This window comes from Aspergillus versicolor (genome assembly GCF_001890125.1).
Source record: "Aspergillus versicolor CBS 583.65 unplaced genomic scaffold ASPVEscaffold_4, whole genome shotgun sequence".
Taxonomy (NCBI): domain Eukaryota; kingdom Fungi; phylum Ascomycota; class Eurotiomycetes; order Eurotiales; family Aspergillaceae; genus Aspergillus; species Aspergillus versicolor.
The window spans coordinates 1,165,085-1,186,271 of NW_024467527.1; the positions used below are offsets into that span (position 1 = coordinate 1,165,085).

At 52.9% G+C, this 21,187-nt stretch overlaps 7 protein-coding genes across 7 annotated transcripts; 4 read left to right on the top strand and 3 right to left on the bottom strand.

Annotated features, from left to right (window-relative positions):
* Positions 1-216: 216 nt before the first annotated feature.
* ASPVEDRAFT_131161 (putative carboxylesterase) lies at positions 217-4,471 on the top strand (the record flags this gene model as incomplete). The annotated part of the gene is made up of 5 exons (XM_040806789.1): positions 217-327; positions 389-1,450; positions 1,574-2,182; positions 2,825-4,132; positions 4,214-4,471. The coding sequence occupies 5 exons, from the start codon at positions 217-219 to the stop codon at positions 4,469-4,471; spliced, it is 3,348 nt and encodes a 1,115-aa protein (XP_040667205.1).
* A 274-nt stretch (positions 4,472-4,745) lies between these two features.
* Positions 4,746-6,647, bottom strand: mrh4 (ATP-dependent RNA helicase MRH4; the record flags this gene model as incomplete). Its single annotated transcript, XM_040806794.1, has 1 exon — positions 4,746-6,647. The coding sequence occupies one exon, from the start codon at positions 6,645-6,647 to the stop codon at positions 4,746-4,748; it is 1,902 nt and encodes a 633-aa protein (XP_040667206.1).
* An 877-nt stretch (positions 6,648-7,524) lies between these two features.
* On the top strand, positions 7,525-12,242 carry bud4 (putative GTP binding protein (Bud4)). Its single transcript, XM_040812256.1, has 5 exons — positions 7,525-7,704; positions 7,757-9,967; positions 10,100-10,505; positions 10,574-11,280; positions 11,339-12,242. The coding sequence occupies exons 1-5, from the start codon at positions 7,615-7,617 to the stop codon at positions 11,960-11,962; spliced, it is 4,038 nt and encodes a 1,345-aa protein (XP_040667207.1). The 5' UTR covers positions 7,525-7,614; the 3' UTR covers positions 11,963-12,242.
* Positions 12,243-16,487: 4,245 nt separating this feature from the next.
* ASPVEDRAFT_130743 (uncharacterized protein) lies at positions 16,488-17,903 on the top strand (the record flags this gene model as incomplete). The annotated part of the gene is made up of 2 exons (XM_040806751.1): positions 16,488-16,620; positions 16,681-17,903. The coding sequence occupies 2 exons, from the start codon at positions 16,488-16,490 to the stop codon at positions 17,901-17,903; spliced, it is 1,356 nt and encodes a 451-aa protein (XP_040667208.1).
* A 256-nt stretch (positions 17,904-18,159) lies between these two features.
* On the top strand, positions 18,160-19,031 carry ASPVEDRAFT_131114 (glutathione S-transferase family protein; the record flags this gene model as incomplete). Its single annotated transcript, XM_040806784.1, has 2 exons — positions 18,160-18,211; positions 18,271-19,031. The coding sequence occupies 2 exons, from the start codon at positions 18,160-18,162 to the stop codon at positions 19,029-19,031; spliced, it is 813 nt and encodes a 270-aa protein (XP_040667209.1).
* A 163-nt stretch (positions 19,032-19,194) lies between these two features.
* On the bottom strand, positions 19,195-20,080 carry pyrG (orotidine-5'-phosphate decarboxylase pyrG; the record flags this gene model as incomplete). The annotated part of the gene is made up of 2 exons (XM_040817297.1): positions 19,195-19,865; positions 19,924-20,080. The coding sequence occupies 2 exons, from the start codon at positions 20,078-20,080 to the stop codon at positions 19,195-19,197; spliced, it is 828 nt and encodes a 275-aa protein (XP_040667210.1).
* Positions 20,081-20,204: 124 nt separating this feature from the next.
* Positions 20,205-21,154, bottom strand: ASPVEDRAFT_634305 (MAPEG family protein). The gene is made up of 3 exons (XM_040815676.1): positions 20,902-21,154; positions 20,681-20,816; positions 20,205-20,610 (listed from the first exon to the last, which is right to left on the bottom strand). Exons 1-3 carry the CDS (start codon positions 20,931-20,933, stop codon positions 20,329-20,331), a joined length of 450 nt encoding a protein of 149 aa, XP_040667211.1. The 5' UTR covers positions 20,934-21,154; the 3' UTR covers positions 20,205-20,328.
* Positions 21,155-21,187: the final 33 nt, after the last annotated feature.

Consider the following 21,187-nt stretch of genomic DNA (forward strand, 5'->3'; position numbering starts at 1 on the left):
TACTCATCATGTCTGTCATTTGGGAATTCACTCTTCATGTGTTATAATTTGTGTTATACCCCCCGCTCGTTTTTTTATATACGTACCCGCGTTCCACCCGCCTTCCGCTCTTCTCCTGGACACATTGGCCCCTTCTCAGCAAGTCAATTCGCGAACACAACTTCAACACCGTGGATTTCTCAGTTACATGGGACTTGCCTACTTATATAAATTACCATGCCGCCCTCAAAGGCTCGGTCCAGTCCTTCTGTGGAACGGCGCGACCGTCTGACGCTTGCGAAATTGGCCAGCTATGACGACGTCGCAACGGATGCGCTGGTGGATTGTGTGGGCATTCCTCCGTACCTGGCGATTTTCTAGCTCAATTCTAACTATACCGTCAATTCAGGCTCACTTCTGGACCAAGACTCGCAAAAACCGAACGAAATATATCCCTGTCCGCGGCTTGGTCGAGGATACCGTGTCTAATATCCTCCTGCACGATGTCATTGTCGCCAAGGATGCGGTCCTGGCAGAACGCAACTTACTGGACCTCTCTGGAATGAAGAGATATCTGGCGAAGCTCGGTAACGACCGTGAGAAAGACTGGTTTCGAAAACACCTTAGGAAATATATACACATTTATCTTCCCGACTGCCCCTTTGAGGTCACGACCACGAACCGCTATACGATAACCGAACACGAGGCTGCTATTTGCGCCCGAAAATTCGTCCCGCAAGGTCGGGAGATCAAGTATCTGAGCGGCACTTTGGTGCCCATGACCAAGGAGGAGGAGCAGGATCTGGATTTGAAGCGAAAAGATTTTAGCATCGTCATGTCGAGTCGAAGGAAAACGCCGTCTTTCTTCCTGGGCCCCGCCCGTTTTGCAAACCATGACTGCAACGCTAACGGACGATTGGTAACTCGGGGTACCGAGGGAATGCAGGTCGTCGCCACTCGAGACATCTATCCTGGTGAAGAAATTACCGTTTCCTATGGAGAAGATTATTTTGGAGTCGACAACTGCGAATGCTTGTGTCTCACCTGTGAGCGTGCCGTCCGCAACGGATGGTCACCAGATCTTGATTCCGAACCACAAAGCAAAGCAACTACTCCGGATGCTGCTGCTACCGAAGAGTATCTGACACCGAGTAAGCGGAAGCGCACTCTTGACGCCGACTCCGACACCTCCCCTTCTTCAACCCCCCACAAGAGGGGGAAGTTTACACCACGCGGCTCGAACCTGCGTTCTGAACTTTCCCTCCCCGAGGAGGTCGCCATCTCAATCGAATCTGAACCCCGCAATGTCTCAACTCTGAACCCCCTTCTTCCGGCACCAGCTTCTAGCCACCAAAAAAGCGGCTTAAATGGCGATAATATTCAGTCCTCTTCGGGTACGGATTCTGAGTCTCTAACATCCCTCACTCCTGAAGAATCGCAACGGTCATCGGCGTCCACCACAGCCACTTCCGTATGTGATGAGGGGATCACAATGAAAGCCAGGCTTACGGCAGACATGAAACCAACTGCGGCTTCCAATGGAGAAAGTTTAAACAAACCTGCCGGTCCTACATCCGCAACAACAGCCTTGGAGTGTGACACCGAAATAAAGCTTAAGGGTGAAAACTGCACCGAGACTTCTCTTACTGCAACTGCCACCACACGCATCTTAGAGGGCGAGTCACGCGCAGACAGTTGCGCCAGTGACGTTTCAGACTCTGTCAAGCAAGAAGATCAACCAGAGACTCCAGGGTCTCAGAAAAGGCCGAGGAAAGCGCGGACTAAGCGAGTCTATCTGACTGTCGAGCCTGTGTCAAAACTTACTCGAGTTCCCGGAGATTACACCAAAACCCCAAAGCTACTAGCACAATCATATGACCGCTGGGTCGATTGCCACACGTGCAACGCATGGTTTGTACAACAGAACTCTTATTTAACGCGGAGAGAATGTCCTCGCTGCGAACGGCATTCTATGCTGTACGGGTTCCGCTGGCCCAAGACCGATAGAGATGGCCCGCATGACGACGAGGAGCGCGTGATGGACCATCGTACCGTCCATCGGTTTCTATATCCCGAGGAAGAGGCCCTCATCTCCCGCCGGGGCCGTGGAGTCAGCTTCGGCATTACCCCCACCCCGGAGTTGTCAGATATGCGCAGCGAGACTCCGGATAGTGAGGCCTTAGACGAACAGCGAGGCACTCGGGTGACTAGACGGCGCACCCGGGCGCTTCGGATGACCATGTAATGAAGATATGTTTTGTGATTGGTATGTTGGAATGATGTGGACGGGAGTTTTCAGGTAGAGATGGTTCAAGGTTCTTCATTCACACTGCAATAGGTTGGCGTTCAGGGCTGAGAGGGTTGGGATGAGATGATTAGGAGCCCAGGGGGTGTCTCTGTTTCTCGGATTTGTTTCTCTACTACATCGTCCATGGTCGATTTCTGTATTTTTACAACCATGTAACACCCCGTTTTTAGATGAAAATAAAGATATACTTTATTATCGATTGTTTCTCCATTCTGTTTGGGTTTTCTTGCTTCTTCCCCACACCAAGACTGACTTGTGCAACGGACAGTATATATTAACGCACCAATAACATCAGTTTCGTCTCGCTTCCTCCAACTTTCTTCTCCGCAAGCTCGAGGACGGACTCTATTTCCCACTAAATCGAATGAATTTCGGGCTGTATAATCCCGAACTGCGATGGTTATAAAGACCATTCCTGCTCTGTGGCCAAGGTTGCCAGTGGTAATAAAGTAAGTCTGGCGAAGACTCAACACCGCAATGAGATTACAGTCTCTGTGTGCTCTCTGGCTGATTCCACTGACCGGGTCTCTTGTCAAGGCTTACAACGACCCAATTGCCAATCTCGACTACGGATCGTTCCAGGGAAAATATGACGAGACGTACAACCTTTCCTATTTCCGCAAGATACCATACGCAGCACCCCCCGTCGGCGAGAACCGCTTCCGCGCACCACAGCCACCATTTAAGATACCAAATGGCATCTACGACACCGATCAGGGCTTCGATATGTGCCCACAGCGCACGGTGAATGGGTCTGAAGACTGCCTCTATCTAGGCCTCTTCTCACGCCCATGGAACCCGCACCCAGCACCTCACAGGCCCGTTCTCGTGGTTTTCCACGGAGGCGCCTTCGTCCAGGGAGAGGCATCCTTCGAGCTTCCCCCCTCCTCATTCCCCGTGCTCAATGCCAGCTCTCTGAATGACTACATAGTTATCTATCCCAGCTACCGTGTCAATGCCTTCGGTTTCCTCCCCGGAACAGCAATCAAGGACTCCCCAACTTCAGACCTGAATCCGGGCCTTCTGGACCAGGAATACGTCCTTAAATGGGTCCAAGCCCATATCTCACACTTCGGCGGTGATCCTCATAATGTCACCGTCTGGGGCCAGTCGGCCGGAGGTGGATCTGTAGTTGCGCAGGTCCTTGCGAATGGTCGTCCAGGGCATCAGAAACTCTTCTCCAAGGCGCTTGCTAGCTCGCCGTTCTGGCCGAAGACGTATCGATACGATGACCCTGAGGCGGAGGATATCTATGACCAGCTTGTTAATCTAACCGGGTGTGCGAATGCTAGAGATTCCCTCTCGTGCTTGAAGAATGTCGACGTCCAGGTAATTCGCGACGCTAGCCTGGCCATCAGTGCCGAGCATACATACACAACAACATCGTATACCTGGGCGCCTGTTATCGACGACAAATTCCTCCTCTCAACACTCACAGAAGCAACGAACCCGCACCACCCTGGTCATGGTATCAAAACAGATCATATCCTCGCAACATATAACACCCACGAAGGCGAGAACTTTATCCCCCCAGGCCTCGCCTCGACGAACACAACAGACGACGGATTCAACTCTTCCACCGCAAGCTTCCACTCTTGGCTCTCGGGGTTCCTACCCGGTCTATCACCAGCGGAAATCCACGAGCTCGAAACAAAATATTACCCGCCCACTGGCCACACCGAGACTCTGGGTCTGTATAACTCGACGTTTGTGCGCGCGGGTCTCGTGTATCGAGATGTTGTCCTTGCCTGTCCGGCTTATTGGCTTGCGGGGTCGGCAAGGGGAAATGGGTATTTGGCGGAGTATACGATTGAGCCGGCGAGGCATGCTAGTGATACTATTTACGTAAGTCTGCGTCCTTCTTTCTGATTATACCGTGGTTCAGGTGAAGCAAAAACTGACTTAAAATAAAAAAAATCTATGCAGTGGAACACGGTCAACCCGATTCAACAAACTAATCCGCTAATCTATACGGGGTTTGCGGGGGCTTTCGCTAGTTTCTTCCAGACGGGCGATCCGAATGCGCATAAGTTGACGGACGGGAATGTGGTGGGGGTTCCGGAGTTGAGGAGGACGGGCGAGGAGTTTGTGATCAGGGAGCATGGGTTTGAGAATGTTCAGTTGGAGAGATTGAGGGCGAAATGTGATTTTTTCAGAAGTGTTGGAGGGAGGGTTCCTGTTTAGACTTACGAGTTACAGATGTGCTATGGACGGGAGGTGAAGGTGTGAGTTGAATGCGCCGTCTATCTATATATGCTAATGTCGTGAAGGACGAGGATAATTATAATGTACATGATGGTGATATGATATGATATGATACATAAATCCAGCCGTGTCTATTGTAAACCGAGACCAGGCCACGTGGGTATTGGAGACCGATTCCAGCGCCAGAAATGAATGCCCAGAAACATAAAATATGGGTAAAAAGTACAACCCCGTGGGGTGGAAGGTAAAAATATTAGATCAGAGCCTGGCCCCTGAACATACCCTCGCGAACCTCCTTGACCACGTCCTTGCGGTCTTTCTTACCAACCAATACGACTGCACGGCCACGCTTGCCCATACGTCCAAGACGACCTAGGCGATGGATGAAGTCGATTGTTGTGTGCGGGACATGGTAGAGAACGACGGTCTTCACAGCCAGGGTGTCGATACCACGCGACGCGATATCAGTCGTAACAAGGACCTTGGTGTTGGGCAAGTGTCGCTGGGGCCCGCTGTTCGACTGCTCAGGCAGCACGAAGGGAATCGACGACTTGGCCGCACGATTTTTCTTTCGATGAAGCATGATTTCTTCAGCAGTGGGTACGGCGGAGGGCTCTGTAAATTCGGCCAAGATTTCATCTTGTTTTCTAGTGCCCGAGTCCCGAGAGAAGGAAAACGCGTCAATGCCCTTTGATTTGAGGAACTGAGCTACCTCGTCGGCTTCCTCGCGCTCGTTGACGAAGACGAGGATTTTCTTGGTTTTCGGCTCGGTCCAGAAATTTGGACGGCCGGGATCGGACTCTCCGCCTGCTTTGCCAATGGACCAGATCACGTCGGCGCAGGCGAGGTTACGGTTCCCGCGGTAGGGGTCCTTCTGAATGTCGACCACACCTAGTTGTACACGCCGAGGAATAGCATGTAGATTAGGAGTCGTTAGGCGCCTAATGTCAGGATAGCGCTTGCGCAGCTGGGTGTCAAGACTGCGCGGAATGGTGGCCGAGCAGAAGATAAGCTTTTGCAATGAAGGGGCGACCTTGCTGATAATTTCGGTCGTTGTTGGCAAAAATGAACGATCCATAAGAGAGTCGGCTTCATCAAGAACAAGGTGGCTGACGCGACTCAAGACGTAGGGGTCGGTTTTGGCGATTGAGGCTAGGAGATGCGGGGTGGAAACCAGAATATCGATACCGTCTGGGTTGAAGAGTGTGCTTTTGATCCGACGAGGCGTCAGAGTGGAAGATATAATTCCAGATCTGTACTTGACTGTATGGGAAAGGGCCTTGACCTTGGCTCCCACCTGGGCAACCAATTCCGCCGTGGGCACCAGAATGATTGCCCTAGGCCTTGCAGCATTCGAAGGCGGCGGTAGCTCGGGCTCGAGGTCGAACGCCTGGTTTTTCGAGTTTTCTTCCTTCTCTCGCGCCTTGTTCTCCTCCTCTTTCTTTTTGGCCTCAACATCCAGTGCCTCCTGGCGCTTGATAGCGTCGACCAGAGGGATTAGGTACGCTAGCGTCTTCCCTGAACCGGTCTCCGCGGCCAGGAGATATTGAGCATATTGAGGTTCTTCATCGTCCACTTTCTTTGTACGTTTCTTGGCTGAAGGGTCCTCGAGCAATCTCGGAATCGCGACGCGCTGGATGGGGGTCGGAACAGCATGGGTGACACCTGGCAGGACTTGCGAGAAAATCGAATTTCGGACGATGGGAAGAAGGGGAAATTGGTCAAAGCTCGAGACCTCTGAGATTTTGCTCTTGATTGCTGTCCGTTTGCCATAGGAGACAGGCGACAGGGTAGTCTGCATCTTGAGAGCTTTGTATAGCGGGCTTTCGGTTTTTGCGGGTTGTTCTTCGGAGTCTCTGGAGCGTTTCAAGGCGGCTTGAGACCGCGACCGCGGATCATCCCGGAGGCGTGCCTGTGTCTGATTCATGTTGGGGAACAGACCGATTCGACCGCTGTCTGTCCGCCGTCCTTTGAGCGACGATTTGGAGACATCTTTCGACAGTGTCATGCGGGCTTTGCGGCGGAGGCGACCCGTGGCCACCGCGCGAACAGCCTGGCCTCCCTGCAGGGGAGAAAGGGCCAGGGAAGTCTGCGCACGACAGAACAGGCACACCGAAGGCCGGAGGGGCAGCGACAGCCCACTGAGCCGGTTCATTGCGGGCTTGGAGATGGGGCTTGGAGTGGGAGGTGAAGGCTGATGGAAAAGTCTGGACCAGCAGAAAAAAAAAGGATCCTCACTGCTGAAAGGGCCGGAAGCTTGGACCAAGACCCATTGGAACTTCTCGCCGGGGAATTCAGCGCGCCAGGCCAGATGAAGTCTAGCGCGATCGAGAGAGGCAGGCCTTCAGGCGCCAAGGCTGCAATCTCGCCGCCCGTCTCAGCCAGTTGCTGCCAGTTACAGCGCGTTGCTGTGGAAACTCCCGCCAGCCAAATGTCAACATCGCGGCGGCTCCTCAGGCTCCACGAGTCCGTCGTCTCCAGCCAGGGCACCAGGCATCTTTATCTACTTAATACTCTCCCACTGCGCTTCTCCCCTCCAACATTCCTCCTACCGCCCCATCGTCTGGACCTTGTTGTTGTCTTCAGTGCTGGTGGTGGATGGCATGCCATTTTGATTTTCATCCCCCCAAGTTGGATTTGCACGTCATTTGATCTCAACTCTCTTCTGAATCTCGTCCAACCACGATCTGTTTTCATTTGACTTCCAGTCTTTCTTTATTGATTCTCTTCTTCGGGGCGGCGCAAGCTCAAAGAAAGGAGACCCCAACCCCTCCTCCCCCCAACGTTAACGAAACTGGCAATCGCCTTGGATGATCTTCCCTTTGTGATACTGTTACGAGTCCCATGAGTCACGCACTTACTGGGTGTTATTGAATTCGCCAGATATTGGATTTATCTCAGTCGCTTTGACTGAGCTTCCTTGATATCTGTCGCCTGTTGTTTTTGATTATCGAGAATAGGTATGGTCGCGTTCCCTCTCCGCAAGGGGTTAAAGGCTAAGCTGAAACAAGTTTACTGATCCCCTCTGCTTAGCGCTGTTTTCGTTTTGCTGCTTTTGTTGATCTTGAATTTCTCTTCTTTGCCTTTGCTTTTCTTGAACCCTGAGTCTGTCTTTTGCGAAAATGGGCAGTAACACGGGACAACGGCCACTCTCAGAAGTGAGCCCGATGGCTCACCGTCGGAACTCTCCAGTCTGGAACCAGTCTAATAGGGTAAATTGCGTGTGATCTGGAGGTGAATTTGTGGCTAACGGTACGGAAATAGTCGTCGAAGAGCATTGAGTCTTCACCATTTGAATCGCCCTCTACAACGCGCCGCTTTTGGCAAGGCCGCGACTCGGGATCTCCCTTCCAGAAGAACTCGGAAAATCAAGCACCTTACGACCCGGAATTTGGGCTCTCTACCTCGAAGAGGCCCTCCCTTGAGAATTTGAAGCGTGCATCGCGAGTCAAGGGTAACAGCATGTTTCGCGACTACAACCAAGAGTATGATCCCGCGAGCGTGTACGTTCCGCAAAGGCCGCTGGCCTTCAACCGTGCCTCGCCTCAGCGACAAAGCCAGGGCATAACTACGGCCAATGCCCCTAGCCCCGACAAGGCACAGATAGTTCCTCGACCTCCTTCGCCTAGCAAGGATCAGGCGCCCCCGGCGAAGTCATCGTTATCGCGAGCTAGTAGATTTGGAACTAAGGATATGACTTTTGATCCTGAGAATGAAATATGGTCTGACATTGACGGTTCCCGCTACACGAAGAGCGTTACTTTTGATGCGGCCCCGCCTCAGATCAATGAATATGAGATGACCACTCCTGACCCTTCCTCGATCGCATCTGATTCGCGCGACGGAAGCTATGACTCCGAAGAAGATGAGGGCGACATCAGCTTTGATCGGGGGTCCATGGACCGTGACGACAGCTTCGATGCCTCGCTGGAGGATCTTGAGAAAACTCCGGTTGTCATGCCTGAAGATTGGCGCTTCATGAGCCCCGATAACGCCAACGACGAGTTGGTGAAGGAAAATGATGATCCGTTCACCAGCGAAGACAGCCAAAGCCCTGAGCCCCGGTATTCATCAAGGCAAGAAGGTCGTACAAGGCATTCCCGTGTTGAGTCTCTTGATTCTAATGGTGAGCGTCGCCCTCTACCACCGCTGCCGGCGATCCAGGGCCTGTCTTTTTCTCCACGGACACCTTCTCCGGACAAGCTTACCGCAGCATTTGAGCGTGGAAGCGGTAATCAGCGAGTGCTGCCAGCGCTGCCAGCAGCGGCAACGTACAGCAAGTCCGATATTTCCGAACTCGGTCGCGGTTCCATGTCGCTCGAAGATAGGTTGCGCCTCATGATGATTCAGAGAGAGGAGCGTGAAAAAACGGCTGAACCGCGCAATGATGAATCGAAAGTCAATGAAGACAAGAAGGAAGATAATGTGGCCGACAAACCCAAGGAGGTGGAATCTGCGGACGCTCAGGCCAACGCACCTACAGCCAGTGAAAGTGATGTATTTTCCCCTCCACGTATCTCCAGGGACTCCATACTGCGCGATATGCGCGGAGGAGACGACTACCAGGATGATTCATACGAAAACTCATCCCAGGGTAGTGCAAGTCCTCGCCATTACGGGAATTATGACCCTGATGTCCCAATTCCTTCTCTTGAGAATGATGATAACAGCTACGAAGATGATGATGACGACGATACGAATAGTGTCATCATCAAGCAGGAGCCGGAGGATGATAACGATGACCTTTACGACATACCCGATTATTACGGCACGATACCTTCAAAAGATTCCTCCCTCAAAGATCTGAAAGGCCAGACTGGGGACGATGAGAGTCACTACTCGGGCCATTCCATGGGGGATATTTTCTCCAAGAGCAATGGCTCCCATGCTTCCGATTCGACACCAGTCCCCGCTGATCGGGCTGATGAAGCTTCAAAGAAGGAGGAGCCAACCGAAACCCGAGATGACCCTCAAAATGGTGAAGCTTCGGCTCCCAAAATGACTGCGATGTTGGAGTCTCTCCGACGTCCTGTGACCCCTGACAATGCCTCAGAAATATCCGCACCATCCACCCCAGACTCTGTAATTCGACATCCAGTGGATGCTGAAGTTAGCGATCTGGAAGAGTCATCCGATGAAAGCATTCCCGACCCCATTGCCACAGTTAAAGCTCCCGGAGGCAGTCTGAAGATTCGCCCCTCATTAACCCCTGCAGACGTGGAATCTATGGCGGCTACCCGACGCAAAGTCAGTGGTCAAATACCGCCACCAACTCAGGCCCCCGATGAGCCTGAAAAAGAAGAACAGCCTGACTCCAATCCTGCGCAAAGCGCAGAGCAACCCGAACAACCCTCGAAGGAACCCCCCCGCAAGCCCAGCTTGATGCAGCTAGACATCCCGTTCAGCATCCAAGAAGACGAAGGCCTTGGGTTTGGCTTGGATAAGGAATTTGATCGAGTTATTGAGTCCCAAAAGGTTGCGTTTCACCTTGCCCTCTCCCAGTTGCACTCAGAGGCCCCGGTTTCTATGACCCAGGAGCTCCCCACCCGCAACTTAGGATCCCATAACAGTTCCCTAGCACGTGCTGACCTTCCACTCCATCAACAGAGAGGCTATCTGATGCGACAAAACACCAAAGTTATTGTTGCCAGTAGCCGTCCCGAGGAGGAACCCTCCTCCACGTCCACCGGACAGGCGCCTTCAGACCCGCGAAGCACACGACCGGGGGGATCACCCCAGCGTAAGGCTAGCCAGCAGACTTGGACAACGGTGCCTTGGAATTCAGGTAATCGCCGGGCGAGTATCCGTACGCCTTCCGGCGCAATTCGCAAGAAGCCCGTTGGTGGGCCCGTGCCTCCGTTGCCGGGCCAGCAGAGTGCCGCCCAAGAGCCTCCTACACCAGTTGAAGAAATTGAGCCCACACTTAATACTGCCTTCGAGGATGGTGAAGAGCGGGGCAGACTCTTTGTGAAGGTCGTTGGGCTGAAGTACCTAGATTTGCCCCTCCCTAAAGGTAAGGACCTGCATTTTTTTTTTCTTTACTCGTTTCAAGGTGGCTTGTCTTATCTAACAATTCACTAGGGGAGCGCTCGTACTTTTCTCTTACACTGGACAATGGCTTACATTGCGTTACCACTGCTTGGCTGGAACTTGGCAAGACTGCTCCTATCGGACAAGAATTCGAGCTCATCGTGCAAAATGATCTCGAGTTCCAGCTCACATTGCAGATGAAGATGGACGAAGAAAAGTTGAAGACCCAGGAGGCGACACCTTCTGCATCGCCATCCCGTCAGAAGCAGTCGACATTTGGCAGGATGTTTGCCTCTCCGCGTAAGCGCAAGGAACTTGACATGAAACAGCAACTTGCATCACAGCAGCAGCAGAGGAAACAGGATCCTAATGCACCAGTTTGGGAACGCCTCCGATCACTTGTCGCTCGGGACGGCAGCTTCGCACGTGCCTACACAGCCCTCAGCGACCATGAGAAACATGCGTATGGCCGGCCGTACACTGTTGATGTGGCTTGCTTCAACGAATGGGCTGTTGAGGAGCAGCCAAGCAGCGTCAAGAGCAAGAAGAGCACCGCAAGTGGGATGTCCCAGCGCCGACCTCCTTATAAGATTGGAAAACTAGAACTGCAACTCTTGTTTGTACCGAAGCCTAAGGGCACCAAGGATGATGATATGCCCAAGAGCATGAACACCTGCATACGGGAAATGCGCGAGGCGGAGACCGCATCTACCCGGAGCTGGGAAGGCTTCCTTTCGCAGCAGGGTGGTGACTGTCCGGTAAGTTTCAATTTCTCAGCCCCCTAGTGGCTGAGGCTGTATTTACTGACTTGGATAGTACTGGCGCCGCCGCTTCTTCAAACTTCAAGGACCCAAATTGACTGCTTACCATGAAACGACCCGCCAGCCTCGTGCAACCATCAACCTGTCCAAGGCCGCCAAGCTCATTGATGATCGAACCACTTTGACACAGAAAGAGACCACCGCGCGTGGCGGAAAGCGACGCAAGTCCGCGTTTGCTGAGGAGGAGGAAGGGTATATGTTCGTGGAGGAGGGGTTCCGCATCCGCTTCGGTAACGGCGAGGTGATTGACTTCTATGCAGACAGTGCAGCCGACAAGGAAGGCTGGATGAAGATCCTAGCGGAAACAGTTGGCAAAGGACCGTCTGGAGCTAACCCGGCCAAGCCCTGGACTGAGCTTGTTCTGAAGCGGGAGCGAAGTATGAAGACGTCGCGACGAGAGACAGGAGATCGCTTTTCACATTTAGGGGCTGCACCCCCACCCCCCTCTGTCAAGAAGGACGTTAACGTGGCCCCTCCTTCAACGGCGCCGGCGCCGACGCCGACAGCACACGCAGCTCCGGCTCCATCTCCGCGGCCGCGGCACAAACACACGCAGTCGCAACCCGAGGTTCGCAGCCCAGAATCTCGGCGGCAGAAAGCACGTTCTTTGCTATTTTGATCGTGGGACCTTTTACTTGCTATATTAGTACCTTCTCTTTCCTTCGGATCTTCTCCTTTTGTTTCACTTCGTTGTCTTTATTTGTTTGACTGGTTTATTGTTTTGCTCGTGGTGCAGGAGGCTTGTCTTGTGTATTAAGCCTGTCATTGCTGCGTACAAGACTCCGGATCCAGGAAAGGGGCATGGGCAAGGCAAATCTCCGCAGCGATGTATTTCTGTTTCATTCCGCCGTACATTAATGACACATAGCGCCGCTCCTTGACTGATAATCTACTTGGTTTCTTGTTTTTACCATCGTATAGCGATTGTCTCGTAGGCCATATGTGGGAGAATTGGCTGGGCAGGCGATGGCAGTGTACGCGGCCCAGGCAGGAACGAGTGATCGTGCTTTCCCTCGCAGCCTCCTATTTGACCACCACTGGTGGCAATGACAGAGACTTCTCGGGCATTCCTTTTGCAACACCGTAGCGCCTCCCTGGTCCAGTTGTCATCTCAATTGGTCGGGACTCCTCGTCCGGAAGAGTAACGATGTTACCTCTTGACTCTACGCAAGAGTATAATGTCGGGGGCTGGGAGTCATCGAGGTGGCACTGGTCGTAAGCGAGCGAGTAGTAGACCAGAATCAAGGCAAGCGAGTGATTAAGTTTGCGCATTGGAACGGGCGACGAGGAACATACATATCCATGGGCGCAAGCACAGTGCAAATGCGGCTCCCCAACCATCTCGCTGAAGTTAGCTTTGAGTAATTCACAGCACGGTTAACTCCGCCAAAGCAGTTCGTTCCTGGCGGCGTAGATCATATCCGATTGGCTCGTACCTGAAGCTTCGACCTCTGAACCCACCAATCCCGGAGCAGCAGACCCACCTGCCAAACCTTATTCGAGACGTATTGACGGCTCTCTTCACTATACTTTGCAACAGATACAGTAACTGTTCAGTCACTTCACCGTCACATTCATCGCAGAGTGGGATACTCTGAAATCTCTGCGTCAACTCGTGATTTGGAGCGGTGGCAATTCAGCCCATCCGGGCTATAAATTCACCCTCCCTGCCCCTGCTGCCCTCCTCCGAACTTGCTTCTTACAACTCCCCGTTTTCCAAGCAATCCCACCTACCCTGCACCCCCCTCCCCTTCTTATTCTTACCTCCCCTCCATCTACTCCTCCTCATCCTCCTCATACTTACCAACATCATCCTCGCTCTTCTCCTCGTCATCCTATTCTTATGTCTATTCCTTGTTATCCTAGTGGTTCTTCTCGTCGTCTCCTGCAATCTCTTCTCATCCGAGTTGGCTGTCTTTCTCTTTTTTTCTGACCCGTATCTTCAGGCCACTTTCTGCCTTCTCTCTGCGCCTCCTAAGGCCCTTCTGCCGCTTCTCTCCTTTCCCTCCTAGGGCATCTCTGTCTCGTGACATACCCTTACTTCCTATCTCCGCTCCGTCTCTTGCCATTTCTCTGCCCATTCCATAAGACTTTCATGCCTCACTGTCCCCTATGGCCTATCTCTTCTTATACCTCACCGTCTCTTAACCTGTCTCTCCCTATACCCCACCGTCTCTGAACATCCTTCCTCCTCCACGCCTCCGCTTCCCTCTCCAGGCCAATCATGGTTGGGCAGGCTGGGATTGGGCCTGGAGACATTGCGTCCCTTGGCTTCGGAAGCCATGTGGACATTTCTAACCTTGTCATAGTCGCTTGCGGCACAAGGCTCTGGTTGGGTGGTAGGGACGGGCCTGGGTCATCGGACTCTGTTGGCTCTGCTGTTTGTGTGAATGAAGTAAGCGGTTCCTTTCTGCTTACCGGCTCAACTGACTAACTTGCAAATATATATATGCATTGTGCTTTGAGTAAACCTTGACCGGCTCTGGTCTGGCTCAACTTCACTCTCGATTGTCTGCTGCTTGTAGGCCCTGGCTGGGAGGTCGGGACGGCATGGGTTATCAGACGTTGGGGGTGGAGGGGTCAAGTAAGTAATCAAGCTGTCTCTCTGTAGTACCGAGCATGGCTGACCTTGTAATTATATCTGCGATGGAATACATCTTACTTCGATCACTTATCCCGGCCCTTGGTTGGGTGGTTGGGTGGGCCTGGGACACCTTCTCGCCCTACTCACTATCTAGCTACTAAACTTCCAGCTCGCCTTCGGGCCTTTCTCCCCGTGCCTTGGGTGGCTGGGAGGGGCACGGGGTGTGCCAGGGGCGTGGAACCGGGTAAGTGATCAACGTGCCTTAGTAGTAGTGGGTCTGGCTAACCTTGTAACTTTCTTTGGGCTCAATAGACACTGCCTTCGGGCAAACGTCCCCATGCCTTGGCTGGGTGGTAGGGACGGGCATGGGTTATCCGACGTTGGTGGGGGGTTTGGGTAAGTACCTCGATGCCCCTGCTTAGTAGTAAACCCAGCTGACTTGTAACTATAACTGCAATGAACTCTACTCCAGGCCCATGGTTGGGTTGGCTGGGCGGGCCTGGGACTTTAGATCACCCTGCTAATCATCTAGTTGCTAACGTCTAGCTGCCGGACAGCCTTCGGGCTGTCCACCCTGCCCTGGTAGGGTGGTTGGGACGGGCATGGGATAATGGACAGCATCGACATAACTTACTGGTAAGTAAATGTAATCCTATCTAGTACCAAGACATTGCTGACGTGCCTCTCGGACTCCATACACGCAGGCCTCTTGCTCAGGCCTAGGTGGGGCGGTTGGGATGGGCCTGGGAAAACCAATCACTCTACTAACTACCTAGCTACTAACTTTTAGGTTTTGGACTTGCCTTCGGGTAGTCCTCCATGCCCTGGTTGGGCGGCTGGGACGGGCATGGGAATCGGACCTGGATCACTGCAGTGGTAAGTAACTGTAGTCCTCCGTCGTTCTAGAATAGAAGAGCTAACTTGACACTTCGATCACTCTCAAAACGCACGCCTCACTCTCAGGCCCAAGGTTGGGCGGTTGGGCGGGCCTGGGAAATAAACTACCGGATATCCTTTGCTGTACATCCTCTCATACTAGTAAGTATTTATGCTCTCTCGTTATATGATTACTTACTAATGGAAAACTCTGATACTACATGCACTTATCTATCAACCTGCCTTGGCTGGGTGGATGAGATGGGCATGGGGAGTATCTACTGCTATCTATCTCATCTATCCTACCTATCGCAATTCACTCTACCAGATATAGCTACTTACAGCTCTGGTTTGGTGGCCGGGACGGGCTTGGGATAAGATATTCTTGTCTCTTTGCATATTCCTGCGGTCTACTGACATCTAGTATGGTATACTCAACATCCACTCACCATATATGACACTTTTACGCCATTTAATCATGCCCTGGTTGGGTGGTAGGGACGGGCATGGGTACCAGATGCTGGGGGCGGCTCTTGGGTAGGTCTCCTAATACCAGCTCAATGTGTGCCAGCTTACTGATAGATACTCTACTCACCAAGTATTCTATTTTACACATGCCCCGGTTGGGTGGCTGGGACGGGCATGGGTCACCAAAGCGACAACAGTAAGTAGGTTCCAGCACCATCTCGTGTCCATACACTCACTTCAAGAATAGTACGACATCTTCCAGTAACCACTCTGTGGTGAATTACCAGGCTTGACGCCTCCTCTGCCCTTGCAGAGCTTGCCATCCTCTAGCCTAACCCGCTGGACGTCCCTCTTATTAGCTATCCTCATCCTTAGCTAGGTTTCTTAGATAGCTGCCTTTTGTTCCCTTTGTCGTCAGCGATTCAGCGAGCTTGATACCCCTTTCGCCCTGTCTGCTTCGCGTCGACTCCTATCTTCTACTCATCAACATCCCTCCTCCTTCCGGTCGACCTTGGCCTTGGCGGGTGGTCGGGACGGGCCTGGGAGACATTACCCATCTTCCTTAGCTAGCCCTAGATAGCTTCCCTTGTCTCCAGCGCTTCAGCGACCTTGATACCCCTTTTGTTCGTCTGTTTCACTTCACTTTTACCTACTAACTACACTATCAGCTCTGCGGCCTCACTACCTTGGCCCTGGCGGGTGGTCGGGACGGGCCTGGGACAAGGTAAGCTTCTTTTGCCTTCAACCTGGGTGGCATTATATCACCTTCCCGTCGGCGAACACAGCCTAGGTACTCGACATCTCTTCTCTCCAAAACACCATGCCTTGGTTGGGTGGCAGGGACGGGCATGGGACATCAGAGTCGGGGCGAGCGACCCCGGTAAGTTCATATCATTCCAGTTAACTGGAGCTTGCTAACAGAGAACAATGTTGGGGTGGTGGTAGGGCTTACGCAGGATGATGCCAGGCACTTAGGGCTGGGGTACAGCCAGTGGGGTGATCCATTTTGTGCCTGAAAGGGGCAGGGAAGGCCATCAGATTTCATAGCTTAGTAGACAATATCAATGAATAAATTGATGATGTCCAAGTAGAGTGGGAGATGTTGGAGAGTAGATCGCTGTGAGTCACGCTCTGATCGCGACCCCGCAGTGACGATGTTACAACACTCCAAATGCATCCCTCTTCTCTTCTCTTTCCAACTCACTGTATCATCACAATGGCCGAGACTGAAGAATATTCTCTGCCGCCATCGGACGCGCAGGCTGACGATGAGCGAGACGTGGAGGAACCAAAAAGGACCAAGCTGCTCGTCCTGATCGGCTCTGGGATTCTCCAGCTGCCCATCTGGGGTACATCCATCTGATTTATTCATGTATATGTCTGAATTGCATCTGCTTACGCCTTGACAGGCTTTGCAATGAGCTACGGTGTATTCCAGGAATACTACTCCGAAAACTGGACCTTCAAGGGAGACCGCAGCACGACCGGTGTCATTGGCACCACCGCCAACGGGGTCATGTACCTGTCCATGCCTTTTCTCTTTGCGCTGTTCACCAGACGATGGGCTCATCGCCGCCAGCTCGCAGCTCTCTGCGGAACCGTGATTGCCTGTATCAGCTTCCTGCTGTCCTCTTACAGCGCGACCATCGGCCATCTGCTCGCCACCCAGGGAATCACGTCCGCCCTGGGCTGTGCCCTCATCTATAGCCCAACCACGCTCTCCCTCGGCGAGTGGTACACCACCAGCAACCGCGCCGTGGCCTATGGAATCGTGCTATCATGCAAGAACATTGTTGGTACCAGCCTGCCATTCATGCTCCGAGCCATGATCGACGCCTACGGCTTCCGGACCACACTGCAAGCCTGGACAGCGATCGTTGGCGGAACAAGCGTCCTCGCCATTTCCATGATCCCAACGCACCCCTCGAAGCTCTCACTCCCACGAACCCGTGCTCGCAGAATCCCCTGGAACTTCCTCAAACACCGATCCATCTACTTTTACAGCATCGCCATCATCTTCCAAAGCTCCGGCTATGGTATCCCGCAGACATATCTGAGTACATACGCCCGGGACATCGCCTTGCTATCGCAGACCTCAGGCACGCTCATGCTGGCCGTCTTCAACGCGCCGGGCATCATCGCCTCGTCCTTCTTCGGCTGGCTGAGCGATAATAGGAAATTCCCTCTCTCAGCGCCTGCCGTATCCGCCATCCCCCCCATCTGCTGCGCGCTGGCCACGTTCCTCTTATGGGGCTTGACAACCGAAGGCGCAATTGGTCTCCTCGTGGTATTCTCAATGACGTTTGGGTTCTTTTCTGGCGGGTACAGTGCCACCTGGGGCGGTATGCTGAAGCAGATGGAGCTCGAGTCCGCGGAGCGGAATGAGGCCGTGGACCCTGGGATGCTTTATGGCCTGTTGAACGGGGTGAGGGGCATCGGGTATGCGAGTGGCGGGTTTGCTGGTGTGAGGCTGCTCCAGGCTGGGACTATATCGTCGGCTGGCCAGCGCTTTGCGTACGGGTCTTCGTATGGGCCTCTAATTCTCTTTACGGGGCTTTCTTCGCTGCTGGGGGGGTGGGTTTTGCTGTGGAAGTGGAGTCCGAAGAGGCTCTTGTTGGTATCGGGGGGTTAACTTGGTATTGGTCTACCTTATTGTCGCTTTGAATTGGTATGGCGAGTTTGTATTGCCGATTAGGTGATCGCTTGCATGATGCGAGTTCTGTGAATCTGTTTCATCATCCGTAGATCTGATGAGCAATACCTGCATATCATATCGTGAACACCCCGCCGCGTCTTTCTTCAAAGCTGCCAATCGTCCACTCATGCTCGTCTCGAATGGTTTTCCTTTTTGTTTCTCTTTACAATAATATCAGTAACTCAAATACAACATGGCCACGTCCGACCCCGTCCACTTGTTCGACCTCTACTCCGACCTCCCAGGTCCGCAATCTTCCCCGCAACCAGCCTATACAAGCTAATAATATCGTTCTATACAACAGGCCCCTCCAAGTCTTGGTCCCCCAACACCCTCAAGATCCGCGCAGTCCTCAATTACAAGAAAATCCCCTACACCCAAAGCTTCCTCTCCTTCCCAGACATCAAGCCCCTCTTCACAAGCCTCGACCTACCACCCAACAACGACGCATTCGTATACACCCTCCCCGTAATAACCACCAAGGAATCAGCGGCCTCCACGCAGAACCCACACGGCGCGATAAAAGACTCCCTCCCGATCGCACTACACCTCGAGAACCTATTCCCATCCCCGTCGATCCTCCCATCCGGCGACGCCAGCTATGCCCTCCTCCTCGCCGTCGACCGGATCATGGATCTTATATACCCGGCATTCTGGCGACTCATCCCACCGCTTGTCGTGAACCATCTAGACCCGCGCGGGCAGATATACTTCCATGAATCACGGACAAAATTCCTCGGCGGCCCTCTCCCTGAGGTGCGTCGTGCAGCACTAGAAGATTTCGATAAACTATGGGCCTTAATCGAGACGGAGTCTGCGACGCTGATCAAGATCCTGAAGGGGAAGGAAGGGAAACGGGGCCCCTTCTTTGAGGGCGAGAAGCCGGGGCTTGCGGATTTCTGGCTCGTGAGTCTTTGGGCTTTTGTGGAGCGCTTTGATGAGGAGCTTTTTGGGAGGATTGTGGCCCTGGGCGAGGGGGAGTTTGGGAGGCTTTATGAGGCTGCTAGGCCTTGGTTGGAGGGGCAGGGGGTGGATAGGGAGTGGGTGTCTACTGATAGTTCCTAAGGATATTATATGAATATTCCTGTGCCCTCGATAGATAGATTAATCTAGTCATCGATCTACTCGATATATCACGAGCTCTTAAGAATTGTTTCTAATTCTATATTTTCCAGTGTTAGCTGCGCAAAAAATAACGTCAAGAAGGACGCCTAGTACAGAAACCACCTTACTGCCCAATCCTCTTCAAATAAGCATTCCACCCCTCCTCCCGATACCTCTTAGCAGCCTCCACCGGATCCTCAGCCTTATATATCCCACGCCCCGCAATAATAAAGTCCGCCCCGCGCCCAACAGCCGACTCAGGCGTCTGATACTGCTGCCCCAGCTTATCACCCTTATCCGACAAGTTCACCCCAGTCGTAAAGACCACAAAGTCCTCCCCATCATCCTCCTTCCCCTCAGCCCGCACATCCGAAAGCGCCTTTGTGCTCACAAACCCCATAACAAACCCCTTATAGCGGCGCGCATACTCAACCGACCGCTCCGTGTAGGTCCCCGTAGCCAGAGAGCCCTTACTCGTCATCTCAGCGAGAATAAGCAGGCCGCGCTCACTTGCGTTCTCGAAGCCGGGGCTCTGCGTAGTCTGTGCGAGGGCCTCGACGATCCCCTCGCCTGGCAGAATTGCGCAGTTGATGATGTGTGCCCATTCGCTGATGCGTAGGGCGCCGCCGTGATATTGCTTCTGGACTGTGTTGCCGATGTCGATGAACTTGCGGTCTTCGAAGATGAGGAAGTTGTGCTTTGTTGCGAGCGATTGCAGGCTGGAGAGTGTGGAGGGGGTGAGATCTTCGAGGATGTCGATGTGCGTTTTGAGGACGGCGATGTAGGGTCCCAGGCCTGCGTAATTGTAGCATTAGTGGAATGATCTTCGATGGGGATATTCAAGGAGAGTTACGGTCTGCGAGGTCGAGGAGCTCGGCCGATGTGGTTACGTCCGCGGAGACGGTGACATTGGTCTTTTTCGCTTCGGCGATGGAGAAGAGTTTCGCGGTGAGGGGGTTGGGATGGTTGATTGCGCGGGTTGCATAGGAAATATGGGATTTGGACGACATGGTGGGCGAGTTTGCGCAAGTCTTTTAAATCAATGGAATTATTGAGGTATTCTGAAGTCGAAGTGGGATGGATGTAGATACAGAAAAAAGTCACCCCACCAGCCGCGGTGGAACTTTTGCTCCGGCCCGATAAGATAGGAGCCAGCGCCTGCACCCCAGGCCAAGAGTTCGACTATGATACAAACACCACATTTCGCATCCTCCTTCCAACTCTCCTATGTGGGTAGACCAACCATGCCTACGCATAATTACATCAAATCCCTCGCAACGCCGAAAACGCTCAATCCCCAGAGACCCGCCTGCATAAACCAGAACAAGCCGCCATTGTATCTTCCAGCTCCCTGCGCTTTATCTGTGTAAACGTACCCGTGCAGGAACAGAACACGGAAAACGGCCCATGCGGCGCCCAGCCCAGCAGCCAACTCGGGGTATTTCACACCTGCCACCAGGATCGAGAGCATGGTTTGCGGCGCATTCTCGAGGAAGTTGGCGTGGGCGCGCTGGGCGCAGTTAAACTTGTAGGCCTTGGGCTATATTCAAACGAGAAACGTTAGTGCATTTGTTATGTGGAAGAATCCAAGGGTGGCTGCGCAGACGTACGTTGGATTTGCATTGCTCAACGGTAGCGTATGTGTGAGGATACGGGACTCCAGCAGCCTTGCGGAAACTACCGACAACCACGCCGTGCAGGAAACCGAGGACAGGGATAGCGCCGAGAGCAACGGCGATGGAATATCTAGAGATCAAGGTGAGATCAGCATGGTGTCACTTCGATTGCTTCGTGAATGGCTGGAGGCAGTGTGACAGGGGCATCTTCATACCCGTAGTTTGCGGGAATGTCGATCGCGACCATGTTGACAGCTGGCGAATGAAAGTTGATGGAAAATAATCAAAGTAATGGGGATTCAGAAGCTTGAGATTCGTACTGGATTGAAGCTATGGCGTGACAGCTGCGATCGTGGGGGGGTTATATAGTTGAAGTTCGCTCGGGAGGCGGACCAGACAATCCCTCCGGGTCTTGGGCGAAGCCGCGTTCCGGGGTTTAGGCTGATCGGCCATACGCATGTTATCCCATCCGAAATTCCATTCACGAACTCCCTTGGGGCC